General features: G+C 46.6%; 1 protein-coding gene across 2 annotated transcripts in view; it reads right to left on the reverse strand.

The window, feature by feature from the left end:
* Positions 1–21,061, reverse strand: part of ST14 (ST14 transmembrane serine protease matriptase) — a 39,539-nt gene extending 18,478 nt beyond the window's left edge. Inside the window, exons 1-5 of one of the 2 annotated variants that reach the window (XM_083714465.1) lie at positions 20,364–21,061; positions 4,696–4,855; positions 2,768–2,895; positions 1,633–1,703; positions 850–1,010 (exon numbers count right to left, since the gene is read on the reverse strand). In XM_083714465.1, coding sequence (XP_083570591.1) covers positions 850–1,010; positions 1,633–1,703; positions 2,768–2,895; positions 4,696–4,855; positions 20,364–20,474 — 631 coding nt within the window. In that variant the 5' untranslated portion in view covers positions 20,475–21,061. Of the gene's footprint in view, positions 1–849; positions 1,011–1,632; positions 1,704–2,767; positions 2,896–4,695; positions 4,856–7,622; positions 7,863–20,363 lie in introns of those variants that run through there. The other variant, XM_083714466.1, reaches the window with a different exon arrangement.
* Between the last annotated feature and the right edge of the window lie 1,931 nt (positions 21,062–22,992).

Here is a 22,992-nt window from a genome sequence, read left to right on the forward strand (position 1 = left end):
TTAACATGTGGGTAGGCTTGCCTAAAGAAGAACGTTTTTAGCAGACGCCAGAAAGAGGACTGCAAAGGCACCTGCCTGGATCAATAGGCAGGGAGTTCCAAAGTGCGAGTGCCACCACACAGAAAGAATGAGTTCTTACAAACATGGAACAGGTATTATGGGGCACCTATAATAGTGTAGCCTTTAAACAAAACAACATTTTTGAAACAAAAGAAAAGCCTTTGTGTCTTACCCTAAATAAAAGAAACCTCTTAAATTTACCTGGTAAAGCTCTGAAATGCACAAGCACCTCGGCCGTTTTGTACCTGACCATCGACCAAATCTGTCGGAAGCCCCAATAAACCCTTGCCCTGAGTCCTAACTTTTTGCAGATGTTGAGCAGTTAGGAAAAGTTTGGAGAACCGATCTTTTAAAAGGGAAAGTTCTCCAAACTGTTCCTAACCACTCAGCAACTGCAGAATGTTAGGACTTAGGGCATGGGTGAATTGGGCCTTCCGAATGGCTGAGTCCTCAACCCATAACAGCCCAAGGACTCAGCTACATTAGTCAAAATACAGTGTTATAAATGCGTTATAACACTGTGACACCAGATGGCGGTGTAGAGCTGAAATGACCTTTTCAATTGTGAGCTTTACAATGGTTTTTAGCAGATCGTTTTCAGAGCGTTTGTTTGATAGCCGTGCAGATCTAGCCCTAGTCAGCCACTATGTCTTCCCCACACATGTTTGGCTCTCATTTTCCAAAGCCAAATAGGCAGCTGAAATTTCCTATGGGATGAAACACTCAGGTTCTCACAACCAAGGCTGAGGTGACTGAACAGGAGGTGGGGAGAAGAGAAGAGAGACTTACGGAAAGCGACGACCGTCTCAACTCGCATTTCATAGCTCCCCCTCTGTTTCATCCCCGCCTCATTTGAAGCCTGGATGTTGGCCATGGCCCTGTCAAGCGCTTCCACATTGTGTTTAGGGACACTGAACTCTGACCAGTAGTAGGCTATAATGCTGCCCTCGCTGCTCGGAGAGGAGGAAAAAGAGGCAGATTAGGAATCTGGACCAAACCATCAGGGTTGCAAAGAAAATCACAGAATTGTAGAGTCGGAAGGGACCCAAAGGGTTGCAGAAAGCCTTGGCCAACCCTGACTGCCCCAATCACTATAATCCAGAGCTTTCCAAACTGTGCGTCGCAACACGTCAGTGTGTCTGCTGCAGTGTGTAGGTGTGTTGCGCAAACGCTCCCCACGCTCCTCCCAGGGCTCGAAAGGGGTTAGTTTGACCTCCGGTTTGCTAGGAAAACTGAATCACTATGTCACGAAATGATGCACGTCTGAAAGGTTTGGAAAGCTCTGCTATAATCTATTGTGAATATTGGTTTCCCTAAGACCTGGCTCTCTCAAACATACTAGCAGGACAACAGAGGCCATGTTGCAAAGGAGTCTCATTTAAGGGATTTTTGCCCCATTACTGTGGCAAACCCATGTTCGGAAGAGCAAGTATGAGTTTGTGTATCTCGTTGTTTGCAGACACTGTGTTTTCCACACAGCTGGGGTTTTTTCCTGCCTTATTAGAAATTATTTTAAATGACATTTTAAACAACAATTCTGAGCGGTTTTTCTTAAACTTGGTCATTACCCACCTGAACGCGACGATCTGAGTTTCCTTGTGAAAAGGACTGACATCCTGATTATTTTTATAGATGTTTATAAGCTAAAGATGAGAAAAAGGTTACAGTTTAGTGCAAATAAAGGAACAGGTAGATGACTAGCAAATTCAGAGGTCAGTAGGGAACCATACTTTCTGGCTATAACTGTTTTGTCACCGTCGTCGGATTCTATAGGCCAACCAAATACAGGTTATAGCTCAGAACAAACAAAAATGGACAGGTCTCAAAAACGTATCATAGCACGTATGATTAAAACATTATAAAACACTTCACAGATATACATAAATGGAGGGAAATGGAGGGAAACTCCAGACGCAAGACTCTAGGGTTTTCCTGAGTTGCGAGGTTTTTAGCGCAAACTTCGCTGTGTCAAACGTAACTGGTTTGTTTGAGCTAGATAGCAGGTAATTGATTCTATTGATGTCATTAAAGCTGGCAATCAACTTGAGGGGTTTCTTTAAGTATTTAGCCCTTGGAATTTCATATACAGTACAACATATAATGAATAGTGTCCTCAACTGACAGACATGCAGAGGTGCTGTTCTCGGGGTGTTTTTATATTGTCCTTCCAGGAAGTTGCTTTGGGCTGCAAGTTGAGCTTGCCTCTAGGAATCCAAGGGTCATCATCTCAGCGGATTCCAAAACGTGGAATCCACTGATTGGAAAAGCATATGGGGGGGGAGTGGCTTTATTACATTTAAGTAATAAGAGCATTTAAGTCAATTGAGCTTCTCTTGGGTAAGTCTTACAGTAAAGCAGTTCAAGTGAGAAAGCATCAAACCAGAACCATCTTTGGGTTTGAAAGGATGTATACAGAAGTAAGATTTAAGGTTGAAAAGAGGGAGGGTGGGGTTCACCTCACTTGAGCCCAGAAGCATGCAAACCCTGCAGCCCTCCAAACATTGTCAAACTACAACTCCTCGGCCCCTGGCCTTGCTGGGTGTGGCTGATGGGAGCTGGTGTCATTTAGTTCAGTCCTGTGTCTCCAGCCCAACACACCAGAGACGCCCACGCAGATGGGCAGGGTATAAATAATAAATATTATAATTATGCTACACAATCAATGACACTTCGCTAAGTTCGCCCTATGAGTTCAGGAGCTGCTTACCATTTTCTTCACCTCCCTGGCCAAGTCAGCGAATTCAGGGGAGTTGGAATTCTCGTAAGCATCGATGAAGTTGTGCCCCACGAGTCTCAGGTGGCCATTGTAGACTTTCTGCACAGGGGCATTCCTGTCTAAGAGAAGCCATATTGCGGGTGAAAGATAAGAACAGTGTTTAATGGAGCCTGCTCTACACCTACAGGTCTAGAGGTGCCTGGAACAAATGGGCTCCAGTTATTATTATTTTTATTTGGACAATTCTGCCCCAGTCCAATTGCTCCAAATCCAGAGAAGCCTTTATTTCCTGGGTGCCCATTAACAGAACCAAGCGACCTTCCATCAAGCTTTAGAAAATAAGCAACACACTCCTTTGACTTCCGTTCTTGGAGCTCTGCAATCTGGTTTCCAAGGAGGCATTTTCAACACATACTATCCGGCAGGTTTTGTGAGTGGTTCCCAATATATAGAGATCTGCACTCAGGGTTCTACGTTTTTATTATCATTCTTCCCCAAAGACCCCACTGGATCAAGTTCACCCCTTTTGGTGAATTGATTAAACCATGGGATTTCAAATAAATGTGCAATTAATTGCTACTGTTTTTAATTTCAATGCGCTATTCTCTTTTTTAGTGGGTCACACAAACCACTACAGTCGTACCTTGGATCCTGAACGCCTTGTGAGTCAAACGTTTTGGCTCCCGAACGCCGCAAACCAGGAAGTGACTGTTCCAGTTTGTGAACGTTTTTTGGAACCCAAATGTCCGACGCAGCTTCCGATTGACTAAAGGAGCTTCCTGCAGCCAATCGGAAGCCGTGCCTTGGTTTCCAAACGTTTTGGAAGTCGAGCGGTCTTCCGGAACGGATTCTGTTCGACTTCCAAAGTATCACTGTATTCTGAATCATGCTTTTGATAGGGTAGAGTAGAGGGCATTGGGGATGAATTTCTGAAACCCAGGGGGCAGGGCCCTGGAAAAGGTTGGGAAACACTAATCTAAAGTGTAAGCTCCTTGGGGCGAAGACCGCTATTAGCTTATGCACATTGCTGGTGCTTATGAATAATAAAATCAATAGTCTTCTTCAAGTTGTGGTGTGTTTAGCATCTTGATTATACAACGTCTGCCACATGCAGCCAACAGTTATTTAATTTTGTGCAACACACACACACGCCTGGTGACTGAATCTACATTCTTCTGTTTTGGCTGGTATGGTTTTACTTGTTTTTACAACTGTAATTGTTTTTAGAACTAACTGTATATCAGATAGACAATGGACGTATAAACCTGAATCCCACTCTGAAGGGTTGGGGAAAACTCCATAGCAGGCTTGGGGGTCTGGGGGGCACACAAGGGGGTGGAGGTTCCACAGCATGAGCAGTTGTCATTCCGCTCACGCAGTGATTCGGCTGGATTTTAAGTTTAAATTGGCTTAGTCAGCAGGTCAATAAACTAAAGCTTTGGCCAACTGATCCACCAAGGGAAATGTTTTAATTGGTGGGGTTGCCTATTGAGGACAGATGATATGTGTCCTTGTAACAGAGAATAAAAATTTTAAAGGTGGCAAAAAACTTTATTTATTGAACTGCGGTTTCTCCCCTGCTTCTTCCAATATCTTTAAAAGGCAGGAGGTTCTCATAACTGATGGTTTTTACAAGGAAAGGGCTTTTAATAGCGCTGCACTGGTTTGTTTTTTTATTATGACCTGTATTTCAGTAGATTAGTTTTTTATATTGTTTTGATTCTATCAGCGTCAAATTGTTGTTTTTTTTCCTTAATAATGATCTTTTATATGTTTTTAGCTTTCTGCATTTTAGCTGTCTTGCTTAATTTGTGTAAGCCTGCCTTGAATCCCAGTCTGGGCAGAAAGGCGAGATCTAAATAATCATAATCATAATACCATGCGGCAACCCCACAACGTGCAAACTGGGGCTCACTTACATCTAAAGTGCCAAACCAGGAACCCAGCAAGCAGGGAGAGGAGGAGGCAGACCAGGACGATGGCTATCGCCGCTATGCAGCGCTTGGGACCCCTCTTCTCCACCTTCTTGGCGTTCATGGTGGGGAGGAATTCCAACCCTTCTTCCAGGCCGTTCATATCCTAGGGCAAAGCAACACAGAATCAGGCTGCCATCCCAACAAGGCGTCCATGTACTCCTCCCTCCTGCAGATCCCCAACCCCAACGACAGGGCCGGCCCAAGATATTTTGCTGCTGAAACAGGGGAGCTCAGCCAATGACAGTCATACCTCGGGTTAAATATGCTTCAGGTTGAGCGTTTTCAGGTTACACTCTGCGGCGACCAGGAAGTAACAGAATGCGTTACTTCTGGGTTTTGCTTCTTGCGCATGCACAGACACTCAAAATGACGTCACGCGCATGCACGGAAGCGGCAAATTGCGACCCGCAGACGCGGGTTGCGTTCGCTTCAGGATGCGAACGGGGCTCTGGAACGGATCCCGTTCGCATCCAGAGGTACCGCTGTATTACTGTTTATTGAATTTATGAATCACTCTACATGCAAGGAATACCCAAGAGAATCTGTTTCCGCAGCTGAGGAAAGAAAGCCCACAAGCACCTCTTTAAAAAACAGAAATTGAACAGCCAATGCAGCTCTCTTTTCACAGCGCCCCAAAATTAGCCGTGTTGGAGTCAGCTGCCTCACCATGCCCAATGGGAGGATTGGCCCTCTCCCAGAGTGTGGATTCTGTTCCGTGGATCAGCGTGACAATATTGGAGTGCTCTGCTCCCTTGTGGCATCAGGCTAAAAGGTCTCTCCCCAAATCCAGAGCCATCCAGTTGTTTTGAACCACAGCTCCCAGGAGATCCAGACAAAACATCTGGAGGTTGAGGAGAAGGCCAGGGACTAGTCAAAATTCCTTTTCCTAGCATGATTCTTGAAGCTCCCAAGCAAGGCAAGAAGGCAACAAAAGTGCCTTGAAGTGGGGCAGGGAGGAAACCATAAGATATACAGCCCTTGCCCGTGAGAGTTCCAATTTTTTTATTGAATTTGATTCGATTCATGAATCGTTGTCCACAGAATTCCTAGGAGACATGTCAGAGTAAAGAACTGTAAAAGAACAATTACATCTAGCTACCATACAAACAGTGACAAATCTATTTTCCTTTCATTCCCCCCTCCCCCCCAAATAATTAAAACAAGAAATAGAAAACGATGTAAGACAGCACCCGTCACATCAAATGGCAGGGAGTTCCGCAGGTTATTCATGCGCTGCTTGAAAAATGACTTCCTCCCTTTTGTCTGCCCTAAAGCTAAAGCCAGCCCTCAAACCGGCTGAAGTTCTAGCTTTACAACAGAGGGAAGGCAGATAAAGAGGGAGTAATGCCACCTCTGTATAGTGAATAGGAAGCTGAAAAACAGTCCAATTTTTTGATATGCATTAGAAATAACCGAGGTTGTTCCATTAGAGTGCTATCAGCCAAGCTTTACCTGCCTGCCTTTTTTACAACCAGCCCGAGGGAGGGGACCCTTTTCAGGGATCACTATTAGAAAACTAGAAACCGCTAGCCCCTATTCCTTTCACAGACCTAAGTCCCCGGAAAGAAGGATTGATTGTTCAACCACACTGGCTGGAATGTGTCCCTAAACCTCTGGCTTGTGCCAGAAAAAAATGTGTGCGATAGAGAAGTCGTCAGCCCACCGCACAAAAGGCAAAATGCACACCAAGTGCTCCACCCGTTTTTGCCTCTGGCCCTGCCATGTGGCCCCCAAGAGGTTCCCAAAAGGGAATGTGGCCCTCAAGCTGCAGAGACCACCCCACCCCATGCCTGTTGCAAAGGGGAGGAGGACAGAGAGAGACCCCACATCCGTTTGTCCAAGGCCACATTAAACTCAAGAGAAATAAGCAAAAACCGAACTGGGGGCTTGCCAATTCTTCATTCCTCCCTTAGGCCATACAGTGGTACCTCGGGTTACAGACGCTTCAGGTTACAGACTCCGCTATCCCAGAAATATTACCTTGGGTTAAGAACTTTACCTCAAGATGAGAACAGAAATCGTGCTCCGGCAGCGCAGCGGCAGCAGGAGGCCCCATTAGATAAAGTGGTGCTTCAGGTTAAGAACAGTTTCAGGTTAAGAACGGACCTCCAGAACGAATTAAGTTCTTAACCTGAGATACCACTGTACCAGCTTAAAAAGCAACAACTCTACAGGAAAACAGCCGTCAAATGAGGGGAGGGGGGAAGCCACTTCCCTTTCACCTCTACAACCTTGAAATTGTGAACAAAGGATTTGCCCCCAGAAGGCACAAACACACACACTCATCCCCAGAAAGTGCGGCGGAACAAAACGTGTTGCTCACACACTTTCTGCAAGAGTTTCGGGGACTTCCGTGTTCCTTTCTGGGCTGCCCATCCCTGCTCAGGCAGCACCTGCGGAGCAGAACCAAGCCAGGCCGGCTCAGCCAGGCCACGCCTCACTCGTGGTTTGCGCTTTTGGCGTCCACAGCTCCAAGGTGACAGACTTCCGCCTGTGAAGTCAGCAACTTTCAGCTGACTGGAAAAGATCAGAGTGTCTCTCCGCCCCCCCCCCTGTCCCTTTTAGCCCGGTGCACTTTCTTAGAAGCAAAAGACAAAACCTACATTCTCCTTTCTAAGAACATCCAAATAGCCTGCTGGAACAAGTCCATGGCCCATCTAGTCCAGCACCCCTGCTCTCACAGAGGCCAAACCAGATGCCTCCAGGGGAAACCCACAAGCAGAATTCGAACCCAAGAGCCTTCTCCCCTCCTCTGCCTGTGGTTCCAGCATTCAGAGTTATTTACTGCTTCTGGCCGTGGAGGCAGAACATAGCTCTCACGGCAGGTTCCCATTTCTCTCTCTCCTTTTAAATCCATTCTCAAATCCCACCTTTTTCCTCTGAGGACTCGGATTCGAACGTCTTAATCCTCACTCGGAGCTGTGTGACTGAGCCGAAGGACTAGAAACGTGGCTCACATCCGCCTCTCGGCACCCTGGTCTCTCCCCACCACCGCCTGTTCTTTCAGAACATAGTGCCTTTAGTGAACTGAGACCTCTGCTGCTCACGCAAAACCAAGACATTCGGCGCCGGATGAGCAAGAACGGCAGCCGGGCCTTGCACAATGACTTTATTTTCGGCTGCTCTGTCTGTCCGCAGCTTGTGACCGACAGACTTGAATACAAGGCAAGCCGCCAGAGTTCTGCAGCCGTGGCCTACAGGAAATGGTTGATTTTCAGGTCAATCTGCGGCCCACCAGATGCTTCACCGTGCTGTTTTTATCGTAATCATCTGTACGCTTTTAATCAATCATTTATACTTAGATATCATTCTAGTTCTATAAAGGTATTGTTGCTGTTTTCCTATGTTTTTAACTCTTTCTATCTGATCCGTAAGCTGCCTCAAGTCCCTGAAAAAGACAGGCTATAAATAATAATAATGCGGTTGGACTCAGCAGCCCAAGGCAGCATGATCAGTCGCTGGGGGTGGTGTGGGTTGCGGTTCAAAAGCATACGGAGGGCCATACCAGAGGAGGAAGCATGCAGGAATCAAGGAGGAACTCGACATCCAGACCACAGCTGCGTAACTGTCCTCTGTGGCAAAGCCATTCCGAGCACAGAACCGCTCTTGGGACCCCCTGAAAGGGGAGAGCAGTCTTCCCCCTCCACACACACCTGGTGCCCTCCAGATGTTTTGTACTGCATCGCCCATCAGCCCAGCTGTGCTGCCTGGAGCTGATGGGAAATGCGGTCCACAACAGCTGGATGGAACCAGGCTGGGGAAAGTTGCAAGAGAGCAAACCAGAACTCTCGGTTTGCTTTGTTGTTTATATACTTGAGCCTATTTTTTTTTTACTTATCTTGCAATATTGAATTTATTCAGTTTCTGCCAAATGGTTGATTTTTTAATTTACCGACATCGTTTGTTTCAGCCTTCACTACACTGTACAAAAAATCCTGGAAGCATGGCCAATTATTATTTTTAATTATTTATTGAAAGCACTACCAGCCTGTAAGGTAGGATTTGGCTTAGAGAGAACATAATCCACCTGGGAACCATCACAATTTATATGTGGGGAAAGACAATACTGTACTTGGCTAGGTGCATCAATGGACTCATTCGGTGTAAGGCATCTTCCTGTCGGCAGGAAAGCAGAAGGGAAACAGGCCCTGGCCTCTGCTCTGAGTCCACTGGGAGACTATATCCCTGCCTAAATCAAAGTATCAGGGAAGAGCTTTGCATGAAGTAAAGTCCCAGGTTCAATCCCTGACACCTGCAGGAGGTGCTGGGATAAAAAGCCTGCCTGAAATCCTGGCTGGCTGCTGCCAATCAGAGCAGACAACACTAAGCTAGATGGGGACAGAGGGTTTAACTTGACATAAGGCAGCTGCCTCTTCTCCTCTTTCACTGCCTCTAATCATTTACTCAGGGCTCACTTCCTTCTCCAAGAGAGAGAGAGTCCTCTCACGCCGCTGTTGCGTAAGTCTGGTTTCATTCAACCCTGTTTGTTACTTATCCCTTTGATGACTCAGACCTCAAATGAAACACAGAGGAAATATGTCCAAGTTAGGCCATATGTGAAGTACTTGGTCAGCGAGAGCCATTCCAGACAAGTTTAGAGGCTTAGCCAGAAGGGAGAAACTGCCCTTTCCTTCTTCCAAGCTGCTCCCAGGATCTGATTCAGTGACCCCCCCCCCCAAGGTCAACTGAAGGTCTCCGGCCATAGAGAGTCACCCAGCTGATATTGCTTGAATTAGAACAGGGTCTCCCAAACCTTTTCCCCCCACCCCATGGACCACTTGAAAACAACTGGAGGTCTACACACACAAATGTAAAACAAATGTAAATGTATGTGTTTTATATGTTAATAAATAAATAAAAATAATTAATAATAATGAAAACAACTGGAGGTCTTGACAGACCACTGAATAGGTTTCCTGCCAGCTGTAGTGATTGCAACGTGCCACGCTAGGTGCAGCAAGATTTTAAATTGTGTAGCCGCGTCTTTTGTTCCTTATGCTGCATGACAATTTGCATTCCCAAGAATTCAAACTGTAATACAATGAAATGCAGCGTAAGAAATAAAAGATGCAATGAGAAGACCGCTAAAAATCATTAGGAACAATGAATAAGACGGGCGAGCTGTCTCCCATACTCAGCCACAAATGCATAGACACCTCGCTCGGCAGAGCATGAGACTCTTAATCTCAGAGTTGTGAGTTTGAGCCCCACGTTGGGCAAATAAGATTCCTGTGTTGCAGGGGGTTGGACTAGATGACCCAACAATTCTAGGATTTTATGTCATGGGCTAAGTGAATGAAGCTACAGGCCACTCGTGGTCCACAGACAACAGTTTCGGATCCTCTAGCTTAGAAAAAAGCATGAGAGTAGCTCAGTGGTATAACACCTGTTGTCAGAGCCCGAGACCACAACTCCCCTGGTACCCCGCCATGCTATGCCCCTTGGGTAGCCACCCACAAAGGGCTAGCCATAATGGCAACTCAGTACCTAGAGGGGTGAGAGTCAAAATAATCAACATGGTGCATGCTGATGAACTACAACTCCCATCAGCCCCAGCCAGCATAGCCAATGGTCAGGGATGATGGGAGATGCAGGCCAATCATACCTGGAGGGAACTATTTTGGCTATCCCTGCTCTCATTTCTCTAGGTCCTGGGATAGAACAAAGGCTCTTTAATTCTGACTTTTCAGATCGTTTGAATGATGCATAAGGGATGGAAGACCCTGCCCTACATCCTGCTTTGTCACTGTGGCTAGTATTATCCCCTCTCGCATCCTCCTGCTCAACTAGGTGCTGATGGGGAGCCAGTGTGGTGTAGTGGTTAAGAGCGGTAGACTCGTAATCTGGGGAACCGGGTTCGATTCCCCGCTCCTCCACATGTAGCTGCTGGGTGACCTTGGGCTAGTCACACTTCTCTGAAGTCTCTCAGCCCCACTCACGTCACAGAGTGTTTGTTGTGGGGGAGGAAGGGAAAGGAGATTGTTAGCCGCTTTGAGACTCCTTCGGGTAGTGATAAAGGGGGATATCAAATCCAATAAGCAGGACTCTGAGAGCAACAGCCCTCTCTTCCTCAGCAACTGGTATTCGGAAGCATCCTGCCTCCAATTCTGGATACTACAGGTGAAACTCAAAAAATTAGAATATTGTGGAAAATGGCTGCATTGACCCTGGACTTAATGAAACACAGTGGACCAACACCAGCTGATGACATGGCTCCCCAAATCAACACAGACTGTGGAAACTTCACATTGGACTTCAAGCATCTGGCATTGTGTGCCTCCCCATTCTTCCTCCAGACTCTGGGTCCTTGGTTTCCAAATGAGATGCAAAAGCTGCTCTCATCAAAAAAAAGATTTGGGGAGCCGTGTCATCAGCTGGTGTTGGTCCACTGTGCTTCATTAATTCCAGGGTCAATGCAGGAGATTTTGGAGCACTTCATGCTTCCTTCCACAGACGAGCTTTATGGGGATGCTGATTTCATTTTCCAGTAGGACTTTGGCACCTGCCCACACTGCCAAAAGTACCAAAACCTGGTTCAATGCCCATGAGATTACTGTGCTTGATTGGCCAGCAAACCCACCTGACCTGAACCCCATAGAGAATGTATGGGGCATTGCCAAGAGAAAGATGAGAGACATGAGACCAAGCAATGCAGAAGAGCTGAAGGCTGCTATTGAAGCTGGTCTTCCATAACACCTCAGCAGTGCCACAGGCTGATAGCATCCATGCCACGCCACATTGAGGCAGTAATTGATGCAAAAGGGGCCCAAACCAAGTACTGAGTACATGTGCATGCTTCTACTTCTCAGAGGTCCAATATTGCTCTATTTGCAGTCCTCGTTTTGCTGATTTCATTTAATATTCTAATTTTCTGAGATTGTTAGTTTGGGGTTTTCATCAGCTGTACGCCATAAACATCACAATTATAACAAATAAAGGCTTGACATATATCGCTTTGCATGTCATGAGTCTATCTCATATATTAGTTTCACCTTTTAAGTTGAATTACTGAAATAAATGAACTTTTCCACAATATTCTAATTTTTTGAGTTTCACCTGTATGTACAACCAGCATGACTAGCAGCCACTGGTCACCTTATCCCCCATAAATTCATCTTAAGCCCCCTTTCCAAAGCTGTCTGAGTTGGTGACCATCACCACATTGTGCAGTAGCTAATTCGATAATTTGACTATGTGCTGAATAAGTAAGTATTTTATTTTGCCTGTTCTGAATATCTCACCATTCAGCTTCACTGGATGACCATGAGTAGAAAGGGAGAAAAACTTTCTATTGCTTTTTATTTGTGCTGGGGGGAAGAGGCCAGAGGAGGAAGGAACCAAAGAATTTAGGAGTTTCTAACTACAGTCAGAGAGGGGTGAAGAGGACAGATCATCTGCATAACATGTTTGGGCTGGACTAGTCCTTCTCAAGCAAACTGAGGAGTAAAGTTTGCTCAACTCCTTCCTAAAGGGGAAAAGGGAACCGGCACAAGCACAAGTCAGTTTCCTATCTATCCAGCGTGTGACTGTGCCAGCCTCTTTGCAGGCATCACGAACCAAGGGGCAGGGGGTGTCGCAATCGATACACACACCATGAGGAATGCTGACATCACTGTTTCTATATGCAGTCAGCAAGTTTATTTCGAGTATTATGACAATCATAAAGGAGTCCCTGCCCTTGGGAAGACAACCTAAAAAGGCACGACACAAAAGGAAAAGGAGTTGGGAGGGAGAAGGAACAGAGCAAGTTCAGAGAAACGAAAGTTTGTCCATCACCTTTTCATAGAAATCCCCATGGCAGCATTGGATTATCGTGCCAGGAAGTTGGAGTTTTTTGGTGGGGGGAGGAGGACAGGGGGACAGAAAGAGAGTCAAAAATGCCAGCTGCCCAGTTCAAATCTCACTGCAGGTTTATGACCTGCCATGTTGTTTTTATTCTGGTTTTGCATTGCTCTGTTTTTATTCCAGCTTAGTCAGCAGATAACGAGGCTCTTAATCTCAGGGTTGTGAGTTCAAGCTCCACATTGGGCAAACGATTCCTGCATTGCAGGGGGTTGGACTAGATGACCTACGTGGTCCCTTCCATCTCTTACGATTCTAATATTTTTAACCTTTACTGGCATCTGTCAACAGAGATTCGGTTATTATTGGGCAGTAAAGAAGTGAAGTTCTGGAAATTGAATAAATAAATTGATTACTGTCAGACTCTGCACCACCCAACCTGCAATACAAAGAGTGCAATCTTGATCGATCATAAACTGGGTTTGTTGTAAAGATTAACCAAAATAATCCTACTTCAGGGACTGTGCCAGCAGCAAAAGGCTTGCTGTACTCTGGACCAGGAAGTCCTCACCTCCAACACGAGCTCATCAGGCCTGCAGCCCGCAGCTCCCCATGTACACTTACCTGGGAGTAAGCCCCACTGAACGTAGCGGGGCTTACTTTCTAAGTAAACATGTAAAGAACTGCATTGTCAGGGAAGCTGTGTTAGTCTCAGAGCCCTCTCCCTGTAGCCATAAAACACTGATCTGCCTGGTTTATTCCAAGGATTGTTGAAATTGTTTTTGGTTTTAAAAAAAATGAATGCATTTGTACTGTTCAGCCAAAAGGGTTCCCAGATTGGATAACAAATATAAAGACAGAGAGGAGAAGCAAACAGGCAGGTTGCGAGTCAGAATTCCTACAAACAGTGCTTTTTTTCTTTAAAAAAATGTTTAGGGGTACTCTCATTTTCCTACTCATATTGAAATACTGCCCTCAATGAGGCCGAACTTAGATCCACAAAATTTTTAGGTGCAGGCATGGCCAAACTTGGCCCTCCAGCTGTTTTGGGACTACAACTCCCATCATCCCTAGCTAACAGGACCAGTGGTCAGGGATGATAGGAAGTGTATGTGTACCCCTGCATCACCCCAGAAAAAGCACTGCCTACAAATAACTAGTTCAAGCAGAGGAGAAGCCATAAAGGAGCTAATATTTCTATAGGACCAATGTAGTGGCCCTGCTCCCCTTCTCTCCCTCTGCTCTGATGGGAAGGATGGGAGCAGCCTGGTGGAGCTGTTATCTCATGGGAAGTAGAGCATGCACATTCGTTCTAGAGAAGGGCGATCAGACCTTAGAGACAGGTGCCTATGAATAAAGTCCTTCCTCCAATTCTTTGCTGCACATAGCGTGTGGGTTTGCCCACTCTCAACACTTCATGGGGAAACCCAGCAAGATGAGCAGAGTATAAATAATAAAATTATTATTACCATTCTTACTCATTTTAATTTTTTTATCCTTAAAAAATATCCTCTATTTTCTTTAAAGGAACAAGACTAAACCAAACACAGAATTAGTTTTATAGCAGCTTTCCAACCACTGCACCCAAAGCAAGTCAGGGGACGGGACCGATTCCTTGTTTCATCAAATGCTGCTTAAATCTTCCGACTATGTCACAAGCGATGGCTGCTAGTGACAAGTTACGAAGGGCTATGGTCCAATTTTGAAGCAGGAAGCACCCAAAGATTTATGGTCAGTGGATCAGGGCCATTTCACACTTTACATAGCAACTAACCCAGGTCTACCACTGCAAGTACACTCAACAGGAAGTCAAGGGCCACTCCTGGCTCTGTGGCAAGCATGAAAATCAACTCATGGCTTTTTAAACACCCATTTGTCACATTCACACATTATATTTGATGGTGTACACTTTAACGCAACAACACATTAAAAGGTGTCCAGGCACCAACAGGAGATTTTGATCCTAACCAGTAGTTAATGCATATTATTGTTATTACTTAACACAAACCCAAAGAGATTATGTATATACTGCATATTTGTAAATAAAGGGTTTAAGAGCCCCAAACAAACCTGATGGCAATCCATATCCATCTTCTGCAAACAAACAGTCCTCCCCGCCCCCCTACTTTGCAGCAGAGTCTGTTTACATTCTGGGTGTGCAAGTTACATTGCGGAACTAAGCAAAGGCCAGCCTCCCTTCCCCATGGCAGACAAGATGAGGCAGGTCAGGGAGGAACAAAAATAACACCATCAAGGCTCTCCATCTATGCATCTGAAAGCTCTTCCCTTCCAGGGAAGCGCTGGGTTTTTGGACAGTGTGTAGGAGGTCAAAGGACTCTGCAGAATGCGCTGTAAGAGTGTGTGGGGAGATCTGGAGGGTTGTGTGCTGCATGCAGAGTGATCTTAAACCCAGCCAGATGGGTGGGGTATAAATAACAAGTTGTTGTTGCTGCTGCTGCTGCTGCTGTTGTTGTTGTTGTTGTTGTTGAAGAAGAAGAAGAAGAAGATTATCATCATCATCATCATCATCTTCTTCTTCTTCTCTTCGGAAATCCCACTTAGTCCAATGAGGTTTACTTCCAGGTAGCGGGGCACAGGGCTACAGCTGTAAATAATGTGCTTCCACTGGCCACAAAGTCCCTGGTTAGACTGCTGCCTAAGGTCTCCATTGATCACCAACATGCTGCTAGTTTGCAGACACAGCTCTGCATTTGCAACACAAGCCCAGTAATAATACTGGCCTTCCTTACAGGGTGGCTGTACGAATTTCTGAGAAGACAGATGCTCAGTAGCATTGTAAAGGTATTTTGCATTTAAGTAACAACCACAACCATGGCGCCACTTTGGCCAGCCAGCCTGCTGGTTCTTTCAAGCTTAGAAAAAGGCAGAGTTTGTGCAGCTGGGTCACAGCCCTGCCCAGGAGGAGACCCAGAATCTCTGGCCTGGGCATGATGTTCACTGGGTAGCCTTGGACCAATCCCCTCATCTCAGCCTAGGCTACCTCCCAGGATTGTTGAGAAGACGAGGAGGTCAATCTGTATTTATTTAATTATTGCATTTATATCTCACCTTTCCTCCAAGGAGCTCAAGGTGGCATATATACATCTCTTCCTCTCAATTTTATCCTCACTTCAGGTGAGATAGGTCAGGCTAAGAGTGGGTGGGTGGCCCAAGTTCACCCAGTGAGCTTTGTGGTTGAGTGAGGATTCAAACCCCAGGCTCAGAGGTCCTAGTCCAGCTCTCTAACCACTACACCACACTGGCTCCTATGTATATAGCTTGTGTGTCTTGGAAGAAGGAAAGGATATAATGGTGAATAATTAACAACACAGGGCAATGTAAAAAACACAGAAGGAAAGTGCTTCAAGTTATATGCCAATTGGTGGTTTTTTGGGGGTAGGGGTGGGAGTTGCTCACTCAGGCAAGTGGCAAAGCACCGTGTGGCTATTTTAAAAGACTTCTCCTTGGTTATTGCTCATTTGCAATAACTAAGCAATTTTCAAATGTAAAGGCAGAGTAAAATAAAAAGAAATAAAATCTTTTAAAACATTCAAATAAGCATAGTAAACTTGGGAAGAGGTGAAATCTGTCCTTTTCTGTTCCAGGACACATTTTTTCCTCCCAAAGACTTCTGGGAACTGTAGCTTGTTAAAAGTGCTGGGGACTGTAGCTCTGAGGGGCAAATCACAGTTCCCAGGATTCTTGGAGTGGGCATATTTTAAATGTATGATGCATATGCAACCTTGGCCTGTTTTTAACCCCATCATTCTGTTCTGTTTCCACTATGATCTACCAATCTAAAATGCCCCTCAAAATACTTTAGGATGGATAATATTAGGATTGATACTTTAGGATGGATAGCCAGATCCCAATCCTCACCCCATTCAGAGGTGAGCGAAGCAGGTAATTTCTGCACAGGGATTTGAAAAGATCAAATCCCTTGAGCATCACTAGGTAAAGTAAAACTGAGATCTTAGATGCTGTTGAAAACTAAAATTCCCTGCCGGCTTCCGTAAGAGAAGGGGAATTTTGTATGAACCCAGTTTGTAAAAAAGAAAGTGTCAACATCCCTAGTCATTAAGCTGAAGGATCTACATCACCGCTTCTTCAGTGACTCACCATCACAGAGCACAAACTGGAAAGGGGGTTAAAGAGAGGCAGAGAGATCTCTCTCAATATACTGAAGCCTGAAGGATATTTTTACCAAGTTTTCCTTTTTAAAAATTGACTGGCCACAGCACCATGATATTGATCAGGTGGCTTTTTCAGACTTCAGGACAATCTCACACTGAATTTGTTCATCATGCTATAATATAAATTGTGTTGTAGAGAGGAGACCCTTCCTGGTTTTATGCTGGAATGCAGAACAACATTTTGAGCTGCAGTTAATGTTACATCTTTTTTTAAAAAGAACTGAACCTAATTCCAAGTTTATAATGAAAGCGGAGTCAGGAATGAGACAGGAAATAAGATCAAAGCAAAGGATCAGCTTCTAGCCTCTTCCTAAAGTATGGGGGGAAGTAGCACGGGAAATAAGCATGTATTCCTATTAGAGGAAGAGCTACAGCTAAGGGGGAAGGGAAGTGTAGCTCAGTGGTACAGCATTTGTCCTGCATGCAGAAGCCCCTGGGTTCAATCCCCAGCATCTACAGTTAAGGCTGGGAAAAGACTCCCTTGCCTGAAACCCTAGTGGGCCACTGCCAGTCAGTGCAGACACTACTGAGCTAGATTAACCACTGGTCTGACTCGGTATAAAGCCACATCATACATTTCATATGCAATCCTAAACCTGCTTGCCTGGCAGTAAGCTTCATTGAGCTCAGCAGGGTTTATAAAGGTAAAGGGACCCCTGACCATTAGGTCCAGTCGTGGCCGACTCTGGGGTTGCGGCGCTCATCTCGCTTTATTGGCCGAGGGAGCAGGCGTACAGCTTCCGGGTCATGTGGCCAGCATGACTAAGCCGCTTCTGGCAAACCAGAGGAACGCACGGAAACGCCATTTACCTTCCCGCCGGAGCGGTACCTATTTATCTACTTGCACTTTGACATGCTTTCGAACTGCTAGGTTGGCAGCATCAGGGACCGAGCAACGGGAGCTCACCCTGTCGCGGGGATTCAAACCGCCGACCTTCTGATCAGCAAGTCCTAGGCTCTGTGGTTTCACCCACAGCGCCACCCGCGTCCCTCAGCAGGGCTTACGTCTGAGTAAAACACAGTTAGGATTGTGCAGTAAGGCTGCACACTTATCTGGGAGCAAGCCCCCTAGAATACTGTAGGGTTTACTACTGCGTAAATATGCATAGCACTTTATTATAGGTTATGCCATAATAGCAAGCCATCGACACAAGTTTGCTTCAGGTACACAATTCATTCTGGCCAGTGGCGTAGCGTGGGTTGTCAGCACCCGGGGCAAGGCAAGTAATTTGCGCCCCCTAACCCGTGGATTTTAGTAGGGGCAGAGAGCTGCGAGTGCGAGCCCCCCTTCCCCGATGTTGCGCCCGGTGCGGCCGGACCCCCCTGCACCCCCACACACACTATGCCACTGATTCAGGCCACAGGGATCGACTTTAATTGGAGAGGTGTGTTGCTTGCTTTTAAGAAAGAAGAAGCAGAGAGAAGGTACCCTCAGCTGCTGCAATCCTCTGGGATGCTTTTATGTATTGGAGGGTAGGTTTGCCAGCAGCAATAGGAGTTTTGGGGAAGGGAGAGGAGAAAGGAAACCAGAAGCATCCAGTGAGGCTTCTGTAAAGATTATCTGTTCCCTCCCACTGTCCCGGGGGGGGGGGGGAATCCAGTGTAATGGGATATTGATCGTGGTGATGCCAAGATGGCAGCTCCCCATTTTTGAAAGGCATGTTCCCTGCTGCTGCTGCTGCCACCACCTCACACCATTAAGTTGGGCAGCTGCCATTTTGAGTTCCCCCAGCAGCCCCTCACAGATGTTAAGATCACCTGATGGTTGTTTCTCCTTGGTATTTTCTCAGGCATCAGAAATTGGGGGGGGGGGGGGCATTATTTATAGCTGGCCCTGGGCTTTTCAATCTCCTCCCTAAAGATACAACCCTTTCTTCTGGCCTTGACACGGTGTATATATAAAGACCTACCCATGTATATTGACTGCCATTTGTTTTAATCACATTTAAGACTGTATGTTTAAATAGTTGGAACCGGGCCTGGGACTGTGCAATGAAGAGAAGGAAGAATATACTGTAATCTAGAACAATGATGATGATGATGATAGAATTGAAAGGTTGTAAGGGATTTCTAAGGGTCATGTATTCCGACTCCTTGCAATGCAGGAAACACAGCTAAATAATAATACGTATGTGGATTTCCCCCAAAGTAGCTTCTCTTCATGGCACTGTGGGAAATTTTAAATGGTGGTTTATCAACCCAGCCGTTGTCCCCAGGAAAGCCTGAAAGGCGGGGGGGGGGGCCTTACGTAAGATGGCATCCAGAAGTGGGCGCTTTTACTGAGCCCCACCCCCTCAAAGAAAAAACCCAACTGGAACTGGCCCTGTATGCTTGTCTTGCAGTTCTAAGCGAGGAGGAGAGATATGAGCTTCCACATTTATCATCCACAATAATCTTTGAAAGTGATCAAACGGAAAGAAGAGATTTCATCTCCTCCAGATCATCACAGCACATTTTAAGAGCAAGGTTGAATGGAGCCAAGTTCAAGTTTTAATTTTAAAAAATTACACATTTAAAAACGGGATTGGCTTTAATTAAGGAAAGCCCACACGCTTCCCACATAATAGAGAGGCCTTCGCAGACCTCACCCACGGGGAGGCTGCAGCTACCCAGCAGGTGTCCTCAGTTCACTGACTCAACTGGAAAGTCTACTTGAGTAAGAACAGCCAGGCCTCTGACCTTAACAAGAGAGGGTGAATTAACCCTTTTCGGCACTACACAAAAGAGCATAACAGGAAAGAAATCCGCAGCAGAGACCTTGACTTTTAATCTACAGCACCTACACTTTAAAACCACCCTGAAAAACTGACCAAGAAAGGAGGACACTCCACTAAAATGGAATCCAAGGCTGAGCACACAGCCTCTGACGTCAAGTTTTGCCTTTCAAAATCTCCAGCACAAAAACAAAACACACCTCTTTGCATTTGGGGAAATTTGGCCACCCAATATGGGGGAACCCAAGACGGTCCACTGCCAAACTGCTTATTTCAAAACAAGATGTCAGGTACCAGGATGAGCTCAAAGTGTGGCACCTCAGCATCTTTTGCAAGGCCATAGAATGGCTTTCTTTCTTCATCATAAAAGTTGTTCTGCCCTTTCCCTGGCCACCAGCTGGGATGAACGCAATTGCCTTACTCTGTTCCAAAACATGCATAGGCTGAGGCTTTAACAGTTTTTGGAGAGAGATGATTTCAAGGCTGAGGGACAGACACAGAAATGGCCGGTCCCTTCCAGCTGACTCCTGCCATGCAGGCTCAAGGCAGTTCATCCTCCGAACTTGATCCAAGCCTAGCCCTAAAGGAGGGCTCTTTCTTTTCTTCCCTTCTGGTGAAACGCTGCCATCCTAATACATACACGCGCACACTCCTCCTCGCAGGTAAGCCCCACTGAAACACGCGCGCCTTAAACCAGAGTTTAAGGGCCCCATCCTGATCCGGTCATTAACTCTTAAACGTCCTCATTTTTCATGATACAGCCTAGGGAAAAGGTAAGAACAGCAGCAAAGAGATTGGCCACCAAAGACTCCTGTCCCGGACAATTTTCTGAGAATGATCCACAAGATCTGGAAAGGGAGCACAGATGATCCACTCCAATCTCTCCCCCCCCCCTCCCGAAATCTCCCAAACAAGCACTTACCTCCAATTTATTGCTGTACTTTAGGCCTGAAACATACGCCTTCGATGTAGCCCCGGAAGGTGGGTGATAAATGTTCATTTTTCCTTCGCTGGGAAGCCGGTAATCCTTCATATTTAGATTTCCACGCCCCCCGCTTTATTCTCTCTTTTTTAGAGAAAGTTTATGATGAAGTGCGATGGAGGGGGGGGGACGGGGAGGGAGAAGAGAGCGAGAGGAAAGCAAGGCAGGAAAAGTTTCCAGAGAATCCCCACTTTGGAGATGTCCAAAGCAATTCCTGGCTAGATCAGGAAAACAGAAAAGAAGAATCGCGGCGGGAAGGGGTGGGGGGGCTTTAGCCAGAAGCCATGGCCGGAGCAATCCTCGTCGGCGAGTCGAAAGCAGCGAGCAACTTTCTTGGAAAAGAGAAGGCGTCGTGTTCTTCTTCTTCCTCCCTTGCAGCCTCGAGTGCGACTCCTTCTCCCCGGGGGAGCTGGGGCTTTTCTCCCGAGCGCTGGGCAACTCGCTTCCCCTCCTCCTCCTCCTCTCCCGCTCGGCAACTTCCTTGTGGGGCGCCCCTTCCGCCGCAGGTAACCAGTTTCAAGGGTGGGGCCGCAGGGAGAGCGCGCACTCGCTCGCACGCGCGCTCCAGGTTTACCTGGGCCTCTTGGCCCCGCCTTCCCAGCAGGTGAACTGAGCAGGAAGTCAGTGTCTCTCTCTCTCTCCCGCCCCCCGGTTTCTCTCGGCATCCTTGCGGGGCAGGCGATTGGCTGGCGGCGTGAGGAAGCGCACCTGTTTGGCATGCAGAAGGCTCCGGGTTCAAGCCTCCAAGCAGCATCTCCAGTCCCCGCCTGGAACTGTGCAGAGGCGCTGCCAGCCAGTGTAGGCAACCGAGATGGGCCAGTGGGGTCTGGCTCGGGGTAAAGCAGGTATGCTGGGAAGAAAGTCCGTTTTACAACTTGGTGCTAACAGTGGCAGGCCTGCTGCCTGATCCTACGCAGGAGAGCTAAACAAGCTATAGCTTAGGGCCCCAGTATCTTGGGGGCCCCAAAAAATTTAAAGGGGGGGAAACTGGATGTACATTTCCAAAATATAGATAAAAAACAAACAAAATAAAATAAACCTACATACGTTTTGTGTTGTGTAGGCTCTTATGATGTAAGTAATGGGCCCCGCATATAGCATATAAGGTAAAGGGACCCCTGACCATTAGGTCCAGTCGTGACCGACTCTGGGGTTGCGGCGCACATCTCGCTTTATTGGCCGAGGGAGCCGGTGTACAGCTTCCGGGTCATGTGGACAGCAGGACTAAGCTGCTTCTGGTGAACCAGAGCAGTGCATGGAAACGCCATTTACCTTCCCACTGGAGCAGTACCTATTTATCTCCTTGCACTTTGACATGCTTTCAAACTTGCTAGGTTGGCAGAAGCAGGGACCGAGCAACGGGAGCTCACCCCGTCGCGGGGATTCGAACCACCAACCTTCTAATTGGCAAGTCCTAGGTGCCACCCAAAACAGTGACAATTTGTTGTTGACAAAGGACAGCTGGACATATAAAGGGCCCCATTACCTTCAGTAGCTTAGGGCCTCATCAAACCTCAATCCAGCCCTGAGGAGAGCCTTTCTGGATCAGAGCAAAGGTCCTACTGCTGCAGTTCAATAGTAAATCCCCTCTTCTCGGAGAACTCTGGGAACTGTAGCTCTGCAAGGAGACAAGGGAGTCTCCTAACAGCTCTCAGTTCCCAGGATGCTTTGGGAGAAGCCATGGCTGTTTAAATCGCTTTAAATATATAGTGCATATGGGGACAGTTTCTTCTGGCTTTGCTCACACCAGCACCTAAATAGGTTTTGTTCCTGAACTTGGCCTGCGATAAAGACTGTGACCAATGTATCTTGCTACCTTTCAGGGCTTTTACAAGCTACAGTTTCCCAGGATTCTTTGGAGGAAGCCATGACTGTTCAAAGTGGTATGAAACTGCTTTAGATGTTTATAGTGCAGATGTGGCTTATGTGGCACGCACTTCAGAATAAAGGCCCCACATTCTCAGTGCAGATCTCAGATGTCTGTTGATGGGACCAACCGCACAGCCCACCTACGACTGCGTGCCTCTTGCAAAGAGCAATTTCCCAACAGTGTCAAAATCCCAGTGGGATCTTAGCGAGGCAGTGTGCTAGCCAGCAAGTTGGCTTCAGGTTCAAAGAGCACACAAAAGAGTGAATCATTGGGAGCGGCAGCCCCAAACAACAACAATCAAGAATTACCCTGCACAGTGAGAATACGCAACAAAGAAATGTGTTACAGAGCAAAAGAGCACGGTCAAAAAAAAGCCAAAGCTGTTGAAGAGCTGGTACTCTGGAAAAGGTAGCAGTTGCTACAGGAGACAGGTGTATGTCTCATTTCCTTTTAGGTGTTCAGTATTTGTGCATTAATACATTCAGGAGGTCTCTGGTACACTGCTAGGCCCAGGTCATTCCTTCTCCAGCCTCCATAACAGCTAGGAGACACAGGAAAATTTGGACGGACAAAGTGCTATTAAAGGCATCCAGTTCCTGCTCCCTGCTATATATAATGGTTTTGCTTATGTGCACAGCAGAGTGGGATGACTGAGAGTGGCCATTTTCACCTGTAGAGCCTGTAAACCTCCCCTGCTCA

Source organism: Podarcis gaigeae, assembly GCF_964106915.1.
Source record: "Podarcis gaigeae genome assembly, chromosome: 15".
In the NCBI taxonomy this organism is placed as follows: domain Eukaryota; kingdom Metazoa; phylum Chordata; class Lepidosauria; order Squamata; family Lacertidae; genus Podarcis; species Podarcis gaigeae.